This window comes from Chiloscyllium plagiosum, chromosome 40 (genome assembly GCF_004010195.1).
Source record: "Chiloscyllium plagiosum isolate BGI_BamShark_2017 chromosome 40, ASM401019v2, whole genome shotgun sequence".
NCBI classification, from domain to species: domain Eukaryota; kingdom Metazoa; phylum Chordata; class Chondrichthyes; order Orectolobiformes; family Hemiscylliidae; genus Chiloscyllium; species Chiloscyllium plagiosum.
The window spans coordinates 24037787-24058032 of NC_057749.1; the positions used below are offsets into that span (position 1 = coordinate 24037787).

The window sequence follows — 20246 nt, forward strand, 5'->3', positions numbered from 1 at the left end:
GTGACTGCTGTCGTGTGTGTCCCCATTGGGGAGCTGACTCTTCCACTGTTTACGCCATTGTTCTGGTTCATAGAGTCCTACAACACAGAGACAGGCCCTTCGGCCTAAGCTGGTCCTTGCCATCCACGCTAACCCCATTTCCCTGCACTTGGTCCAATTCCTTCTAAACTTTTCCTATCCATATATTTTTCCAAATGCCTTTCAAATGTTGTTAATGTACCCACCTCAAGCACTTCCACCAGCAGCTCATTCCATATGCATACCACTCTCTCTGTAAAAAGGTTGCCCCTCAGGTTCCCTCTTATTCTTTCCCCTCTAACCTTAAACTAATGCCGTCTAGTCCTCGATTCCCCAACCCTGGGAAAAAGACTGAGTGCACTGACCCTATCCATGCTACTCATGATCTTATACACTTTTGTAAAATTTGCCCCGCTCAGTCTCCTAAGCTCTAAAGATAAAAAGTCCAAGCTTGTCCAACCTCTCCCTATAACTCGGACGATTGAGTCCTGGCAACATCCTTAATAACATCCTTCCTATAGCAAGGTGATCAAAACTGAACACAATATGCCAAGTGCAGTCTCACCAACGTCTTGTACAACTGCAACATAACTTCCCAACTTCTATACTCAGTGCCCTGACTGATGAAGGCCAGTGTGCCAAAAGCCTTCTTCACTGCCCTGTCTACCTGGGACTCCACTTTCAGAGAACTGTCCACCTGAGCTCCAAGATCCCTCTCTTCCACTACGCTCCTTAAGGCCCTACCATGTACTGTGAAACCCCTACCTTGATTTGACTTTCCAAAATACAAGAGCTCACACTTATCTATATTAAACTCTATTTGCTATTTCCTGAGGTGATCAAAGTCCTGCTGCAATTTCTGACAATCTTCCTCACTGTCCAAGATACCACCTACTTGACAAAAGGCAAATTCCAGAAATCAGATTGTCTCACCTGTAACTGCAGTAGTGAGCCCCCAGCTTTCAGCTATAACCAAGAGGGCGAAGAAATAGCTTCTATCTCTCCAAGACACCAACAGCAACTGCTGAAAGCTAAACCTAAAATCTCTGGTTCTATTGGTGGAAGCTTGACCACACCCAGCCAGGCTGCTTCTATTGTTCCAACTTGTAGAACCCAAGGCTTCACAAATTGTTTACCTTCTCATAGACCCATTGGCACCGGTCCCCCAATCTCCCTCTAACAGATACCAGGAGAAAACACACTTCTTAAAGCCACAGCATCGCACAGAATATTTTCTCTTCGATTTCATGGGTCTCACCCTTGTTACAAGATGTGGGGTCACCCCTATAACAGGATGTGGGTGTCACCCCTGTAACCGGATGTGGGTCTCATCCTTGTAACAGGATGTGGGTGTCACCCCTGTGACAGGATGTGGGTGTCAGTCCTGTAACAGGATGTGGGTGTCACCCCTGTAACAGGATGTGGGTGTCAGTCCTGTAACAGGATGTGGGTCTCACCCCTGTAACATGATGTGCAGTCAGCCCTGTAACAGGATGTGGGTCTCACCCCTGTAACAGGATCGGTCTCACCCCTGTAACAGGATGTGGGTCTCACCCCTGTAACAGGATGGGTCTCACCCCTGTAACAGGATGTGCAGTCAGCCCTGTAACAGGATGTGCAGTCAGCCCTGTAACAGGATGTGGGTCTCACCCCTGTAACAGGATCGGTCTCACCCCTGTAACAGGATCGGTCTCACCCCTGTAACAGGATGTGGGGGTCACTCTTGTACAGAACATGGGTGTCACCCGTATGCCTTTGGAATGGATACACCAGAGTTGTCCTTTGATGAGTCTCTCCCACCAAGAGGAGCCCATTATGAGTAAAACCTTCTCCAACTTGAAACAATGGTTTCAGGTCGTGCCACCCTGCCCCTCAGCTGATGCCTTGACCCAATCATATTGTGATAAATATGCCAACATCTTGTACTCAATGCATTTGACTGTTATTCATTAAGAACAATGTGCTCCATGAAGCATCTCTGGTTGCTCTATCCTTATTCTGTCTGTGTGTGTGTGTGTGTGTGTGCGCGTGTGCGCACGCGTGTATCTGTCTTTGCTCACCTGGTGCAGTGTTCACTCTTTCTGTTCCTTGGTTCTCAGGCTCTTGATGGTGACTTCTCCGAAGAGAATCGAGACAAGTGCAGGTTAGCCACTTCCCCTTTAATCGAGGCTGTGGAAAACCTGACGGCGTTTGCCTCCAACCCTGAGTTTGTCAGCATCCCGGCCCAGATTGGAGCTGAGGTAATTCGTCTCAAGCGTGTGCTGGTGGGAAGGCAGGAAGTGCTGAGCCCAGGTTGTTCAGGTTCGTCATCCTCGTCGTCAGGTGATGATGTCACCCTTGACCAACTCCAGCGATCAGTCTTCATCCAAGAGTCTGCAACAGAGGCGCGGGAGAGCCCCCAGCGTTGGAAAGCTTGGGGGATAGTAGGCCCAAAGTCACCTGTCCCTCCTGGGCCTGCGATGCCCACATCCCGTGAAAGAATGAGAGAAAAAATAGCCTAGATCCTGGAGAAAGCCAGCACTTTACACCCGTCTTCTAGCTGCCCTTGAGCTGAGGTGGTTAATGGCTTCCTCAGCCATTTCAAAGAGCCTGGAGTTACTAGTGAAACATGTGGATTTTTAAAACTCCAGGAATGTTGTGACCACTGTTGTTGAGATGGGCTTTTTACTCCAGATTTACTTAATTAACCAAATTTAAATTCCCCAGTGGCTTTACTAGGGATGTGGGCTTGTACCTTCAAACCCTCACTGGAGTGAGCTTCTGTCATTACTCCTTCATCAAAAGATTGGAAAAACAAGTAATCCCTTCAGGGTACAATTATTGATTATTTAAGATACATCCTAATTTCAGTTTGGCTGTGACTATGCCTGTGAAAGCTTTGACCTGTGTCACTCACACGAAGCATTAGTTTATTAAAAAAAAAACTCAATGCAGAGCGCTCTGGAAAGTGTTGACCCCTAGGCACTCATCTCCTGCCGGGTCAGACTGTGCAGAGTAGCATTACAAGGCACAGACCAATAAAATAATAATTTGGTCTCTACAGAATAAGGCTAATGTTGATAATTTACAACACTGCAAATAGGGCCATTTGCAAGCTGTAAAACATTAATGACTCTTCATCCCTGGTCCCAGATGTAAACCACAGACACATTACAGGATCAGAAAGGAGAAACGTTATGTATCTGTGGGCTAATGGTTATTGACAGCGAATGGTTTCTATGAGAGAGAGAGAGCGCATTGTGTGGGTCACAGCATGTTTCGCAACAAAGAAATTGGAAGGCAGTTTCTCAGATGCTCGTGCTGATGACTCTATGACTAACTTTCGATGATCAGCTATGGTTGATCTGGAATGGCCCAGATTTTGATCAGTTCTGATCCCACGGAGGGGAGCAGGAGAGAGGCAGCCAGCCCTGGGAATTAGTGAGGGGCAATGACCATGGGTCCAGCTCCCCATTTCTATCCAGTGACCCCTGATATGTGAATGGATGATACCACCAATCCTCCTTCTGTAATGTTTCGACTCTGATATGACTCTTCCGGCAATTCTGAAGAAGAATCATAAAACATAGATAGAGCAGTAGAGCACAGGAACACTGGAGAAACCCAGCAGGTTCTGGCAGCATCAGGGGCCCACATGTTGTGCCGAACATGGCGCCAAATGAAACTAATGCCTTCTGCCTGCCCTTGGTCCTCACTTCTGCCTTGGTCTAAATCTCCCCTTCCTTTGCAGGTTCATTTGCTCATCTAAAAGTCCCTTAAATGCCCCTATCAAATCTGCCTCCACCATCACCCCTGGCAATGCGTTCCAGACACACTCTGTACAAAACAAACTTGCCCTTCGCGTCTTCTTTGAGTCATATCTGACTTGAAACATTAACTTGTTTCTCTCTCCCCAGTTGCTGCCAGACCTGCTGAGTTTCTCCAGCGTTCTCTCCCTTTGTTTCAAATTTCCAGTTTCTGCAATATTTTGCTTTGCTTACTGGTTCTGTCCTTCCTGTGTCTGTTATGGCCACCACGTCATCTCCTTCCTTCATCAGCGTTTCATCATACATTGCAACGTTGGGTTAACTGCTTTGTGCCGAAGTTGTCTGAGTTAATGGGAATTGATGTGTGTTCAGGTCAGGGTGTTTGCAGAGTGGACTGACTGAACAGGAGTAAAAACCATGTTGAGGTAGTGTTCATTAGTATTCATACGACTTCGAAAGGGAAAGTTTGCAGAACTGTTCGGAATTTTACAATAATGATTTGTTCACAGTCGTCATGAAGCCTGAGTTACTGTATTCTCCCTGCAGGGGTTGGTTAACTCAGAGATGCAGGGTAGGTTCAATTCCTGCACTGGCTACCAGGTTACCATGAAGGATTCTCCATTATCTAAGTTGGAGACCCTCTGGTTAAAACATCATTGGTTCTTCTCACTTCCTCTCTCCCCATCTTCCTCTCTCCCCATCTTCCTCTCTCCCCATCTTCCTCTCTCCCCATCTTCCTCTCTCCCCATCTTCCTCTCTCCCCATCTTCCTCTCTCCCCATCTTCCTCTCTCCCCATCTTCCTCTCTCCCCATCTTCCTCTCTCCCCATCTTCCTCTCTCCCCATCTTCCTCTCTCCCCATCTTCCTCTCTCCCCATCTTCCTCTCTCCCCATCTTCCTCTCTCCCCATCTTCCTCTCTCCCCATCTTCCTCTCTCCCCATCTTCCTCTCTCCCCATCTTCCTCTCTCCCCATCTTCCTCTCTCCCCATCTTCCTCTCTCCCCATCTTCCTCTCTCCCCATCTTCCTCTCTCCCCATCTTCCTCTCTCCCCATCTTCCTCTCTCCCCATCTTCCTCTCTCCCCATCTTCCTCTCTCCCCATCTTCCTCTCTCCCCATCTTCCTCTCTCTCTCTCTCTCTCTCTCTCTGTTTCTTTCTCTCTCTGTAATGAGAGAAAGCAGCCCTGTGATCTGGTAAGACGATGGTGATTTTACCTTGACCTGGCGTTGACCAGACTGGAATATCTATTAACACTCCATGTTGCTGTGGGTTGCCTCCCACAGGGCGCTCAGGCCCAGGAACCAATCCTTGCTGCTGCCTGCTCGATGCTCGACAGCTCGTCCTCGCTCATCAAGAGTGCCCGGTCGCTTGCTATCAACCCAAAAGATCCCCCAACTTGGTCCATACTGGCAGGACATTCCCGTACAGTGTCAGACTCCATTAAAAGCCTCATCACCTCTATCAGGTGAGTTAGTATCGAAATTTGCTTGTGAATGAAAATTGTACCCGAGGTTCCTGATTGCAAACCTTCAACTTGCAGAGTGTCTCTCAAAGATGGTGTTTTCTATCTCAGAGTTATCGAGTCATACTGCATGGAAACAGACCCTTCGGTGCAAATAGTCCATAATCCCAAACTAAACTAGTCCTACCTTGCCTGCACTTAGCCCATGTACCTCCAAACATCTACTTACCCAAACGTCTTTTAAACGCTGCAACTGTATCCACATCCACCACTTCCTCTGGACGTTCAGTCTACGTACGAACCACTCTCTGTGTTAAAAAAATAAAATTTGCCTCAAGTTTCAAAGGTCTTTTTAAATCTTTTTCCTTTCTCCTGAAAAATATGCCCCCTTGTCTTGAAATGTCTCGGTTCTACAACATTGCCCAGGGCCTTGCTTTAGATTAGATTAGATTACTTACAGTGTGGAAACAGGCCCTTTGGCCCAACAAGTCCACACCGCCCCGCCAAAGCGCAACCCACCCATTCCCCTACATTTACCCCTTTACCTAACACTACGGGCAATTTAGCATGGCCAATTCACCTAACCTGCACATCTTTGGACTGTGGGAGGAAACCGGACCTGTACTCAATACTCTGACCAATAAAGGAAAGCATACCAAACGCCTTCTTCACGATCCGATCTACCTGCGACTCCACTTTCAAGGAGCTATGAACCTGCACTCCAAGGCCTCTTTGTTTAGCAACACTCCCTAGGATCTTGCCATTAAGTGTATAAGTCCTGCTAAGATTTGCTTTCCCAAAATGCAGCACCTCACGTTTATCTGAAATAAACTCCATCTGCCACTTCTCAGCTCATTGGCCAGTTATAGAAGTCCCACCCTTGTTTGTTTTACCAAAATGCAATACCTCACATTTATCCAAATTCAACTCCATCTGTCCTGCTAAGATTTGCTTTCCCAAAATGCAGCACCTCACGTTTATCTGAAATAAACTCCATCTGCCACTTCTCAGCTCATTGGCCAGTTATAGAAGTTCCACCCTTGTTTGTTTAACCAAAATGCAATACCTCACATTTATCCAAATTCAACTCCATCTGCCACTCTTCAGCCCATTGATCCTATTGATCAATGTCTCTTTCTCATCTTCTTCACTGTCCACTATACCACCAACCTTGATGTCATCTGAAAACTTATTTTCTATATTCTCATTTAAATTATTTCATGTAAATGACAAACAAAAGTGGACCAATCTCTATGGAGCACAACAGGCTAAAAACAAAACTGATGTGAAATATTCATTTAATATCTCTCTCATCTCCTGAGGTTCAACACAAAGACAACCTCTTTGACCTTTAAGGAGCCCTACTGTCTCTCTAGTTGTGTTTAATGTACTTGTAGAGTCTCTTTGGATTATCCTTAACCTTATTTGCCAAGACTAACTCATATCCTGTCTTTGCTTTCCTGATTTACCTCTACGAATGTCCCTACACTCTTTATATTTTTCAAGACATTCATTTGAACCCAGTTATTTATTTCTAATATATAATTCTTCTTTATTCTTGGCTAAAACCTCAATATCTTTATTCATCCTTTATCCTCTAATCCTGCCTGCCCTACCTTTCACTCTGACAGAAATGTAATGACTGTAGACTCTCACTATCATAGTTTTGAAAGTTGGTGTTTTGGGTGCGTCTGCATCACTCTCCTGACTCTCTCTGATCATGTCCATTCACCCTCAACTCCAGCCCAACTGCATCAGGGGAGACATTGGGGTGTGTCTGCCACAGGGAAATCCCTGGAAGGTGGTGATCCTGTCGGACGTAGGGCGAGGACCACGGTAGAATTTATTTTGCTGAAGGCCTGTACAAGGCATCTCTGGGGAGGGGGGCTCCATGTAGTAGGAGGGAGGGAGGGAGAGGAAGCAGGTCCTTTGGAGGTAAGGCTGCTGTGAGTGATTAGATTAGATTACTTACAGTGTGGAAATAGGCCCTTCGGCCCAACAAGTCCACACCGACCCTCCGAAGAGCAACTCACCCATACCCATTCCCCTACATTTTATCCTTTCACCTAACACTACGGGCAATTTAGCACGGCCAATTCACCTAACCTGCACATTTTTGGACTGTGGGAGGAAACTGGAGCACCCGGTGGAAACCCACGCAGACAGGGAGAGAATGTGCAAACTCCACACAAGTCAGTCGTCTGAGGCTGGAATTGAACCCGGGTCTCTAGCGCTGTGAGGCAGCAGTGCTAACCATTGTGCCACCCGATGTGGAGGTTGGGGAGGGAGGAGAGATGGTAGAGGTGCACCACCCTGGCAAGGGACCCTGAAGAGCTGGTGGCAGAGAGCTGCCCTCCTTCGGGTGGTATGGTGTCTCAGTGGTGGAACCATTGCTACCTCACAGCGCCAAGGACCTGGGTTCGATTCCAACCTCTGTGTGGAGCTTGCACATTCTCCCCATGCCTGCTTGGGTTCCTTCTGGGTGCTCTGGTTTCCTCCCGCCATCCAAAGATTTGCAAATTATGTAGATTGGCCATGCTAAATTGCCCCATAGTGTCCAGGGATGTGCAGGCTAGATGGATTAGCCATGGGAAGTGCAGAGTGACAGGGATAGGGTAGTGGGGTGGGTCTAGGGGGGGTGTCCCTCGGAGGGTCGGTGTGGACTCGATGGGTCGAATGGCCTGCTTCCACACTGTTGAGGATTCAATGATTCTATATTTTCCCAGATCATATCCCACAATTTGAACTTCTCTGAATTTTCCAATTCACCAGTCGTTCCTGAAGAAAGGTGACTGGACCCAGAACATTACCTCTGTTTTCTCTCTCCACAGAAGCTGCCAAACCTGCTGAGTTTTCCCAGCAATTTCTTTGTTTCCGTTTGTTAATCCAAGAATAGCTCTGACGATACAATACCACAGTCTGATTTGTTGTATGTAGCCAGGTGCATGGCTAACAGAAGATCCAGTGCTAACTATTGGCTGAGCGTTGAAGGTGTTGGTCAGGGTGGGTGTGTACTGGGCTGAGTTGCTGTTGAGCGAACCCTGTCTCTTTCTGCCCAAGGGACAAGGCTCCAGGTCAGCGGGAGTGTGACAGCTCCATCGACAACATTAACAAGTGCATCCGGGAGATTGAGCAAGCCTCACTGTCAGCAGTCAGCCAGAACCTGCCCACCAGAGACGACATCTCCCTGGAGGTAAAATACTTCACTCACCATAGTGTCACCTCCACATCCTTCCGGAAGAGAGGGAATTGCTTGCATTCTGTCTCCGATGTGTGTCTGAAAGGTGCAACTTGAACCTGGGCGTTGAAATATTGTTCAAATTGACACAGTAAAATACCGAGAGAGGCACTGCAAGGCTTTCTCATAAATTCTTGCCTTTTTTGTAGAGGCATGGTTTTTTGTTATTCATTCACAGATTCGGGTGTCTCTGGCTATGACTGACCCACTCCACTTCTATTGCTTATGATTCTACGCTGTGTTTTAAGTTGCAATCTGCTTCTGTTTAACGGATGTTTTTTGGGTTAGCACAAAAAGAACGCTGGAGATAGATAACCTGGAACATTGTGGATTTTATATTGAGAAGTGCAGTAAAAACGTAAGAGCTTGCTAAACCCGATAAATCACACCGCCCGAGCATCGTGTTCAGTTCTGGGCATGACACATGACAATGCCAGCCGCAGCCATGGAGAGAGTGCAAGGGAGATTTAGTGTATTAATACTGGGCCTAAAAGAACTTTAGTTCTGTGGAGATACTGGGCAAACTGGGATTATTCCCCTGACGGTATCCAATCCAGATTGTTCAGCACTGTGAGGGGTCTTGCTGTTAAATGTGGAGTAAAACTGTGCCCAGTGGCTGAAGGGTTGGCAATCTGAGAGCATGCACGATTTACCATGAATTTAACACAATCGGCAGCAGAAGCAGAAAATGGAATGAGGAAAGGGTCCTCACTGTCATCTGGAGCACATTCCCTGCCCTAACAGATTAATAGTAACTTATAAAAGGAGAATCTGATTTTGATTGTCTCTCTTATTCATTCATGGGACATGGCTGTCGCTGGCTGGGTCAGTATTTATTGCACATCGTTAGTTGCCCTTGAGAGGTTGGCGGTGATATGCATTATGGAACCGCTGCAGTCCATATGGCTGGGGGTGGGGTGCGGGGCGGTATGGGAGGTGGGGGGGTGAGGCAGTATGGTATGGTGGTGGTTGATACACCAAACTTGCTGTTGGCCAGAGTATGGTGCGAGAACCAACAAAGGACCCTTAGCATCTCTCTCTCTCCATTTGAGAGGGTCAGTTCGTTGTGAGTAGGGGGTAACCACTCCACCAGAATGGGGGTAAGGAGAGTAGGTATAAACAACCAGCTAGTCTGGGGATTGAAACCACAATGTTGGATTTATTCTGCACCACACGCTATAGTCAACTACCCAACTGAGTGAATCAATCCCCTTTTAGGGAGAGCTTTCCAGGATTTTGAGCCAGCGACGATGAAAGATTGGCGATTCCCCATCAAGCTTGTGTGTCCTTTGTGGTGCAGGGGTGAGAACTCACACCGGCCTCAGCTGGAATCCATTGAGGGTTGGAAGGAACTTGCCTGAACCAAGATAGATGGCAATGCATTAAAGGATAGAGTTTGATTCAGTTTTCACTGCCATATCTGTATTTATTACCATGCTCACTGAGCATACCGAAAAGCTGAAGCTGCCCTGAAATCTGTCGCGACTGACTATATACTTTTGAACATATAAGAAGAGTGATACAAGTCCAAATCAGCACACTCCACAGTTTCCTGACTTAGACTATCAGCACTGTTCCTAAACACTTCAAAATAAATGTAGGAGGGGAAAAGGTAAACCTCAGGGGGGTTAGGTGGTAAGAGTAGGGTAATGGGACTGATTAGAAAGCTCTTGTCACAGAGCTGACAAGACGTAGATGGAGCGAACAGCCTCACGCTGTGCTGTGTGATTATAGCTGAGGCAGTGACAATGACTGTAGCTTCTAGATGGCAGGTTAAGGTGCTGGGCGAGCAGAGCATGGACAGCAGAGGTCTGGTCTTTAGTTTCCGGAGCTTGTGGAAGAGGGGAGGCTGGCCCAGAAAGCATTGGAAGAGTTGATGTGCTGAAGATGAGAATATGGACAGGAAATGACTGGGCTGTAGGCAGGGAGTGGCGACAGTTTGTGGAATGGAGGTAGACATCCCTGGTCACGCTGAGGGTCTCATTCTCCCCGTGTCTGCATGGGTTTTCTCTCACCATCCAAAGATGTGCAGGTTAGGGTGGATTGGCCTAAATTGCCAATTGCACCACAGTGTGCAGGGATCTGCAGGCTATGGGGATTAGCCATGGGGAATGCAGGGTTACAGGGATGGGATGGAGGGGAGGGGCCTGGGTGGGATGTGAGGGGCCCAATGGCCTCGTTCTACACTGTGGGGATTCTATGATATGAATGTCTGAGGAAAGCACGTGGATAGCCCGCGCCTGGGATATTTGGGGTGGGATTGAAGGGTTACAATTCAATCCAATATTCATTTTGGGCCGACCAAAGTTACCTCGAAACGGAAACTGCCCTCAAATGTTTGGCCTGTTTTCTGCTCTCTGCTGTAAACGCCTTTTTTCCAGATTGTTCTCTGTCCATCAGGCCTTGCAGGAACAGATGAGCTCCACCGTGCAGGAGATCGGACACCTGATCGACCCGATCACCACAGCAGCTCGAGGAGAAGCTGCACAGCTCGGCCATAAGGTAAGAAACAGGAGGCCATTCAGCCCTCCAAGACCTTGCTTCGTCGGCCAATAAGATCGTGGTTGATCTCCTCCCTCCTCCCCGTATCCTCTGAGCAATGAAAAAAACCTTTGTCAGCAACTGAGCATCCCTCTGAGGTGAAGAATTATGAAGATTTACGATCCTATGAGTTGAAGATATTTCTCTCCCTCTCAATCCTAAACGTACGGTCCCTTGAGAATGTTCCGCCGCAGGGTACGGAGGGAGTAGATTGGTCGCACCACCTCTTGATCCCTGTGTGGAATTCCTCTCTGTGTAAACATACCTCCTTCTCTCACTCCCATCATCTCCAGGTCACTCAGCTGGCCAGTTACTTCGAACCGTTGACCCTGGCCTCTATTGGTGTGGCATCAAAGATTCTTGACCACCAGCAGCAGATGACCGTGTTGGACCAAACCAAGACCCTGGCAGAGTCTGCGTTGCAAATGCTCTACGCTGCTAAAGAAGGTGGTGGTAACCCCAAGGTAGGCAGAGACACAGAGGACAGTCAGCTGTTTCCCAGCATCAACTTGGGGAAACCTCGCTCATTTTCATTTAATGCAGATGCTAGCTTATTTTTGCAGGTTGTTTCTTTTTGCTTCGGTGAGGTAGTTCTTGTTTTTGACAGTCAGTGTGGTTATTGATGAGGTGTAACCAGAGTTATCAACTCTCCAGGTTTGACCTAGAGCCTCCCTGGGTCAGTGGTTAACCTCTAGGACGCTGAGAGAACCAATAACTGAAAGGGCGGTCATTGAGAAATTAAACAAGATGTTCATAAATTTCTATATCCATTACACAATGATCAGCGAGAGAGGATCTTGAGGTGATCCTATTTCTCCGAAGTGGAAGATGGTGGAATAATGGCAATGCCAATGGACTTGTACTGCAACTAATAGTTCAGGGAACCGTCATGGAATTTAAATTCAATTAATAAATCTGGAATTGAAACCATTTCAGTGATAATGGCCAAGAAGCTATCATTGATTTTCATAAACCCCAACCCGGTTCACTAATGCCCTTTAGACCATCCTGACCTGGTTTGGTCTACATGTGACTCCAGAATGTGGTTGACTCTTAACTGCTCTCCGAAGTGGGCTAAAAAGACCAGGGGCAATTAGGGACAGACAATCAACTCTGGCCTTGCCAATAATGCCACCAGAAAACGAAAAATAAAAAGAATCTGGGTAATAAAGATCTGTTGGTTTAGCTGTCGGGGCACTGTGGGGTACTAGGGGTGATCAATGGCAGAATGATGTTGGAATCATGTGACAGAACCTCCAGCAATCCTTCCTGCCAGCTTTGACCTGAAAGTGGAGTCGTAGGTAGATAGAATAGTGAAGAAGGCATTTGATATGCTTTCCTTTATTGGTCAGAGTATTGAGTACAGGAATTGGGAGGACATGTTGCGGCTGTACAGGACATTGGTTAGGCCACTGTTGGAATATTGCATGCAATTCTGGTCTCCTTCCTATCGGAAAGATGTTGTGAAACTTGAAAGGGTTCAGAAAAGATTTACAAAGCTGTTGCCAGGGTTGGAGGATTTGAGCTGTAGGGTGAGGTTGAACAGGCTGGGGCTGTTTCCCTGGAGCATTGGAGGCTGAGGGGTGACCTTATAGAGGTTTATAAAATCATGAGGGGCATGGTTAGGATAAGTAGGTAAAGTCTTTTCCCTGGATTCGGGGAGTCCAGAACTAGAGGGCCTGTTCTCCATCGAGGAGAAAGATATAAAAGAGACCTAAGGGGCAACGTTTTCACGCAGAGGGTGGTACGTGTATGGAATGAGCTGCCAGAGGAAGTGGTGGAGGCTAGTACAATGGCAACATTTAAAAGACGTCTGGATGGGTATATGAATAGGAAGAGTTTGGAGGGATATAGGCCAGGTGCTGGCAGGTGGAACTAGATTGGGTTGGGATATCTGCTCTGCACAGACAAGTTGGACCGAAGGGTCGGTTTCCATGCTGTACATCTCTATGACTCGAACACAGTGAGCAGCGGGGCATGGGCAGAGGTCTGTTACCCTGTTCCTTATCATCACTGAGGGAGGTGCTAGGTGGAGCTGAGTCCTGAGGGATGAGGGGAGGCCAATTCGGACATCGGCCTGCTCCCGTGCACTGATAACGGTCAAGGGTGGAGAGAGAGTGGGATGAAGCAAGGTGGGTGTAGCTGTCCATGAGAGAGGGTAGCTAACACGGAAGGAAGGGCAAAGGACGATTGGTGGGGGTCGGGGGAGGTGAGGGAGGGGAATCACACCATGAGAAATCGAGGGTTGACTTTGCTTCTTAAATGGTAGCCAGTAAATTGTGTGCTAGTGTTGCAGATGCTTTAACCATGTAATAAAGCAAGGAACCTGTACTCCTTCTGAGTGCAGGTATTTGAGGAAGTCTGCACTGTGGGCGTAATTATCCATTGCTACATTTTAAATTAAGCCAGAAATGTTGGCCTGTTGTTGGATGCTTAAGCATAAACTACTGTTTTTAACTGTGATTCAGTTTGGAGTGATATTAGAGTTGTTGGTGTTTAACTTTCTGCTAAAGCACCCACTTAATTTGAAATTGCATTGGAATGGTCTTTACAACCAGCTACTGGCTGACATTTGTTTCTGTCACATGTCGGTTTGACTCTCCAACTTCACTGAAGTCGGACACAGTTTGCAAGTGACATGTAGACCTTATAAATTCAATGGCAAGTGTGTCCATTGAGAAATTGTTCTGATCAATGCATTGCCCCCTGCTCCCTGCAATGTATTTGCTTCCCTGGAGATTTGTACACTCTGGTTACAGACATCCATCCTGCAACGTTTGCTAGTGAGTTTAATAATAAGCCACACTTCTTCCTCTGGTTTCACACAGTCTGTGAGCCACCTCACTGGGCGGTAGTGGCCTATTGTTGGACAGACACAAGCAGCAGACAAAGACCCAAAGACCCTTATCATGTGTAAGGCCCTGGTTTACTGCTGCACAACCAACATCCCATTTGGGAGCAGAATCCAAGGCAGGAGACCTTTGCCTTGTTGGAGAGTGTGTCCGTCACCAGCCCATTTGAACTATGGAGTAATAACAGTGCCCCATCAGCAGGGGACAGTATCTTGAGTCTCTGGCCTGTTCTCCATCGAGTGAGGTCTATGTATGACTGCAGAATTTCTTGAGGGCCTTTCTTCTTGGTTTTCCCAGTGCAGTTTTAGCATTTTGGCAAAATAACCCTCAACAGTCAGTTGATCAGACAAACAGCAGCCCCTCCTCACTAAAGCAATAAGCAAAATCCCACCAACTGACCGGCTGTGTGATCACGTTTGACTCCTGGGCTGTCTCATTGTTTGATTTTACTCATGCTGTGCGCAACTAGTTTTTGATTCTCTTTCATGAGTGTTCAGTTGTTCCTCATTGGTGTGCAAATTTAGTTTTTGTCATTTTAAGCTTGCCTCGGAAACCGTGTCTTGCCCCAGCCTCTTCCTGCTGTGTTTCTGTTGTCAGGTGTCTGTGGGAATACTCGCTTCACATTCATGGGCATGACACTGACTGTGAATATTGCGTGCTGATGTAGACTCTGAAAGTTTACCAGTTCCCACATTCCTCTCAGTATGACTGCCCCTGAAAAGTTCATCAGTGCAACAGCTCAACTGAACATTGGTGAAAGACTTTGTTACAACACTTGAACATGCATACCTTGGTTTCAGTTAATTTATTCATTGATGAACAGTGACTTTTCAAACAGAACCCGCTTAATTCCCTGTAGCATCGGAGGCTGACGGGTGACTTTATTGAGGTTTGTAAAATCATGATGGGCATGGATAGGATAAATAGGTAAAGCCTTTTTCTCCAGGGTAGGGGAGTGCAAAACTCGAGGAAATAGGTTTAAGTTGAGAGGGGAAGGATTTTGAAGGGACCTAAGGGGTAGCGGTTTCATGCAGAGTGTTGCTTATATGGAAAGAGCTGCCGGAGGAAGTAGTGGAAGGTGGTATAAATACGGCATTTAAAAGGCATCTAGAATAGGAAGGGTTTGGAGGAATATGGGCCAAATGCTGGCAAATGGGACTAAATTAATTTAAGATATCTGGTCGGCATGGATGACCTGAACCAAAGGTCTGTTTCCGTGCTGAACATCTCTATGCCTAAGACTCTATTTGCAGTCTCATTAGTGGGGATATTTCGATGGTCACACTGCAGTAATAATACAGTGAAGATTCATTTTCTATTTACCAGGATGCAGGTTTATAAATATTGGAACATGTTTAAACTCATGGTGTGGTACTGTCAAAGACATGAATTGGAGAGTGGTAGGCACCAGAAAACCAATTCCTATTGAAGCTAGATGGGCCGAGTGGCGTACTCTTGTTTTTTTCCGTCAGCCTTTATAGATTTCCAGTCTCCTGTGTTCTGAACTTGCATATCAGAAAACTGGAAGTTGAGCTTGCCTGTGAATGGTTTTGTACAGAAATGGTAAAAGTCCTCGTTCAATGGGCTGTTGTGTGTCCTGCTAATGGAGTACTTTATAGGTTTGCAGTCGAGGTGAGCAAGGGCCAAGAAACGATTAAAACCTGCAAAGTTGCTGATTGTTTAATGGCTTTAATATCCTGATGTGCATATCCAAGCTGTGATTACAGCGCTTCCCTTATCTCTGCGTCCATCTGCTTGGCTGGGTCCAAATGTGTTCTCAGCACTGATTGAAAGTCATTTGTGCTTCCGGGCCTCAGGCTAATTATGATCTGGCTGTAACTTATTTCACATTGCAGTTGCTTGTAATGAGACGAGAAGCAGAGCACGTGGATAGTGGAGTGAGAAGACAGGATCAGGTCTGTTGAGGGGGAGTGGAAGGGTTGACAGCTGGGCAATGGTGGAGTGGGCAGGAAGTGTGGGGTTGGGGGTTCTGGTAGATGGACGTGCCTCGTGGGTGTTTGATCCTTATTGTTGGTGGATGCTTTGTTCTTCACAGAGCACAGCTTTATTGCATCATTTATGAGCTTAAACCCCTGTGACTGTTCCTGCTTTCTGTTTGCTAGGGGTGTGCTGTGTATCATTATTTCAGCATTAATTTTGAGGGGTCCCTTATTGTGGATATTGCAATAAGGACAGGTAATTTACGTTAACCACAGTCAGTTATGACCCAGCATCTCATGAGGAGTGTTTTTGATCCTTCCTGTCTTTAATTATGGCCAATTCGACAGTGGATGCACACAAACAGAAAAAGATTAAAACGGTTCATGATACCAGGGTGCCTGAAGCTCTGTATTTCCTGACTGATACTCAGTGGCCTCTGACAATATGTGCAAGAGGTCAGCAGAAATTTACATGTGCTTTTATGTCCAGATGTTGACATGGCCTCCAAACAGGCTTCTGTTATTTTTCAAATTCATTGCAAATGTATTTTCTTCACTTTCAGAAGCAGCTAACACAGTCTGAGCATCTCAATGAACTGCAGGATGTTTTTGCTGTATCTGTGACTGCATTGAAAATTTTGCATTCCTATAGTGCCTTTCAGAACCTGAAATGCTTTAAGGCAAGACTTATGGAGCCAAGGTATTTATCTTAAGTTAAAACGCAGTCAACCTTCCCCACTTGAGCCATGGCACAGGTTCAATGATCTATACCTGTTCCTATTTCCCTGCTGTCACTCCTTTCAGATAAACTTAATTTACTGATCATGGTTCCAATGGTGACTGTCTGTACCCAGAATGCATAGCATGGCTGATTGTTCCCTATCATTACAAAGAGCGGCTCGGTGCACCAGAGGCTGAGGGTTGATGGTGCAAAAAGAGAGTGATCATGAGATAAGTAAGAAAAAAGGGAAGATGTGAATGGCAGAATGAAAAATGAAGATGAAGGTAAGGGATGCACGAGTGTAAAAAATGCAAAGAGAAAGGAAACAAACAGGCCATAGAGATTGCAGTCCGAAATTGTTAGCCGCCATATTGAGGACAGAAAGCTGTTAAGAGCCTGGTGAAAACATGAGTTTCTGTTTCTCAAGGTTACTCGAGGAGGCCAAGGACAGAGAGGTCAGTGTGAGAGTCAGATAGGAAATTAAGATGTCAGGCGACTGGAAGCTCGGGATCATACTTATTGACTGAACAATGGTGTTCTACAAACCAATCATTTCAATCTGTGATTGGACTCTCCAATGGAGAGCAGACTGCATTGTAAGTCATGAATAACTTCAAGCTATATCAGCTGCACTAATGTGGAAAGCTATATCATCTGAACCGATGTGACAGAGACAGAGAAATAACTCCACAGAGACCGGTATCCCGCCACCAAGTCAGTCTTTATTTACACGTGTATAGTATTTGACTCTGACCTGGCTAGCTCAGAGCCAGTTCTTAGAATAAGCAGAACCTCTGATACTCCTGTTCATATCTGTCAGCCAGGGCTCCCTGATAGGGGCTGTTAATCTGGTCCATTCAGGGAATTTATATTCTGGGAGACCCAATTGGCTGACATTGTTCCAATCAGTACAGATTGGAATAGAATCCTTATAGTACTAGGGTGTGAGGAACTGAAGTCAAGATCGGCGTGGGAGGCTTGCAGTAAATACTGGTGTGTCCATGGAAGTGAAGACAGAGATGGGGAGACAGTGAAGTGGGCCATATCAATGCAAGACATAGGAGCTGAGGAGACCGTTTGGCCCCTCAAGCTTGACCATTCCATAGGATCGTGTCTGATCTTGGGCTTTAAACTCAGTTCCTCACCAGCTCCCCATGTCCTCTGAGAGACTGAGTATCTGCCTGTCCCCGGCTGAATGGATTCAATGATGGTGCATCTAAAACTCTATGGGGCGGGGAATCGCAATGATTCATAACCCTTTGACAATTCTGTTTGTCTACATCCTAAATGATCAGCCCTTTATCCTCAGACTAAGCTTCTGTGTTTTCGATTCCTTAACCAGCAGAAATGCTCTCGCAGTATGCGTCTTGTGAAAACACCATCAGAACCGGGTTTCAGCGAGAGCGCCGCTCATTCTTCTACATTGCAGGAATGCAGGCCAATTCGCTCGGTCTCTCTCCATAGGACAAACCCCTCAACCCAGGGATTAATTTAGTGAAGCTTTGCTTTGCTCTACTGCGTCTGGTGCAAGTCATCCCTTTCTTTGACGTGGAGACGAAAGCTGCACACGGTATTCCAGATGTGGCCTCACCAAAACTGTGCCAAAGTGAGACCAGAGTGGAAACTGGGAGCAAAGGCGTTGAGATACTCCGGTTCAGGACAAGAGCAGAAAATGGCAACAAAGCGTGAAAAGAGGTGACGAAGTGAAGCCGGGTACAGCAGGAACAAAACGTGTCCCACCAAGAGGAGGCTGAGGGGTAACCTTATAGAGGTTTACAAAATTAGGAGGGGCATGGATAGGGTAAATAGGCAAAGTCTTTTCCCTGGCGTAGGAGAGCCCACAACTAGAGGGCATAGGTTTTGGGTGAGAGGGGAAAGATATAAAAGAGACCTAAGGGGCAACTTTTTCACATAGAGGGTGGTACGTGTATGGAATGAGATGCCAGAGGAAGTGGTGGAGACTGGTAGAATTGCAATATTTAAGAGGCTTTTGGATAGATATATGAATAGGAAGGGTTTGGAGGGATATAGGCTAGGTGCTGGCAGGTGGGACTAGATTGGATTGGGATATCTGGTCGGCATGGACGGGTTGGACCGAAGGGTCTGTTTCCATTCTGTACATCTCTATGACTCTAAGAGTTTGGCATAACTTGGACCTGTTCACAGTGATGCCACGTCTTTGGAGAAAGTGATGGTGGCGGGGTTTGGGGAGGGGTGGTGTTGTGGAAGCGGGGAGTTGAAAAGGTTGCTCAGTGTGAGAAACCTTCAGTTAAGCCAGTTACCATCCCAGCAGCCTTCTCTCGATCATCAGCCAAGTGAAGGAAAGGGGTCATCAACAACGCAATGGAGGTACATTGAGTGTAGCAATAAGCTGCTCAGATTGGCTTCCACTGGTCCAACTCTGCTCCAAACCTCATTACCTCATTGGTCCAAACGTGGACAAAAGGAATTGATTTCTGGGTGAGGTGAGAGTAAATACCCTCAACATCAAAGCAACATTTGACCAACTGTGGTATCAAAGAGCCCAACTTGACTCAATGGGAATCTCAAGCTCGCCAGTGACCCTGAAGTTAAATTCCTCTCTCTGTAATGGGCGAGCCGCCCAACTGGGACGATGGCAACAATGGCTCTATGTCAGTAAGTTCCACAGTCTGTCCCCAGGGATCTGAATTAGCCCATCTTGTCAGCGATTGCCCAGTGACCATGTGTCAGTGTAGCCCTCCGTTCATTGACTGAGATAATGCATCAATCTGCTGAAGTCTCAATGGTCCTAATTTTGCAGGAGAAATGAGATTTAGATGTCATTGTGTTCAACGATTGAACGCCCATCACTGAGGACAAGGGGGTAGGAACCTGCCAGGAAACTAAAGACAAATAATTAAATGAATCCAACAGGTGACTAAAACTGTGAACAGGATTATGTTCGCGGTTTGTCTGATTGTGAATTTACTTGCTCCAGTCCCCACCTTGTGACCTTCTTCACTGCTATTCGCGATGTTGAGTGTGGTAATGTGAAAGCGGAGGGAGAGAGAAGGACTGAGCGAAAGCCACACAGCCTGTGACGGTCATCGCTCGATTGTGGTCCCAGTGGTTACATTTCCAACCAGGATGGTGCCTGGCCTGCAGGGCATGAATTGTGAGGAAAAATTGGACAGATTGAAGCTGTTTTCCTTTTCTTTTTGTTCATTGGGCGAGGCCAGCATTTATTGGCTGTTCCTAATTGCCCAGAGTAGACAGGCAGGAGGCTGGAAGAACACAGCAAGCCAGGCAGCATCAAGAGGTGGAGAAGTCAACGTTTTGGGTGTAACCCTTCTTCCGGACTGGGTGTGGGTATGGGAGGAGCTGCAGATAAAGGGGGAGGCGGGGACAGGGTGGTGAAGTGGGGATGGGTGAAGGCAGGCAGAGGATACAACCTGGTTGGTCAAGAGGAGAAATAAATCCGGCTGGTGGCTGAGAGGGGTGGAATGGAGGGGAAGGGGCTCAGAAGGGAGTTGGGGAATGGGGAGGGTGGTTATTTGAAACTGGAGAACTCAATGTTGAATCCTCTGGGCTGTAGGGTGCCCAGGTGGAAGATTGGGTGGTGTTCCTCCAATTGAAGCTGTGGTTTGTTTTGGCAATGGAGAAGGCCAAGGAGAGTCATGTCGGAAAGGGAGTGGGAAGGGGAATTAAAATGGACGGTGACTGAGAGGTCCGATCGGCCACTGCAGGCCTGGCTAAGATGCTCAGTGA

At 46.8% G+C, this 20246-nt stretch overlaps 1 protein-coding gene across 1 annotated transcript in view; it reads left to right on the top strand.

Annotated features, from left to right (window-relative positions):
* The window catches only part of tln2b (talin 2b), a 297300-nt gene that overhangs the window by 243545 nt on the left and 33509 nt on the right, over positions 1-20246 (top strand). The window contains exons 37-41 of the mRNA XM_043680129.1: positions 2118-2258; positions 5047-5228; positions 8286-8418; positions 10864-10965; positions 11298-11468. Of these exons, the coding sequence (XP_043536064.1) occupies positions 2118-2258; positions 5047-5228; positions 8286-8418; positions 10864-10965; positions 11298-11468 (729 nt within the window). The remainder of the gene's footprint in view (positions 1-2117; positions 2259-5046; positions 5229-8285; positions 8419-10863; positions 10966-11297; positions 11469-20246) is intronic.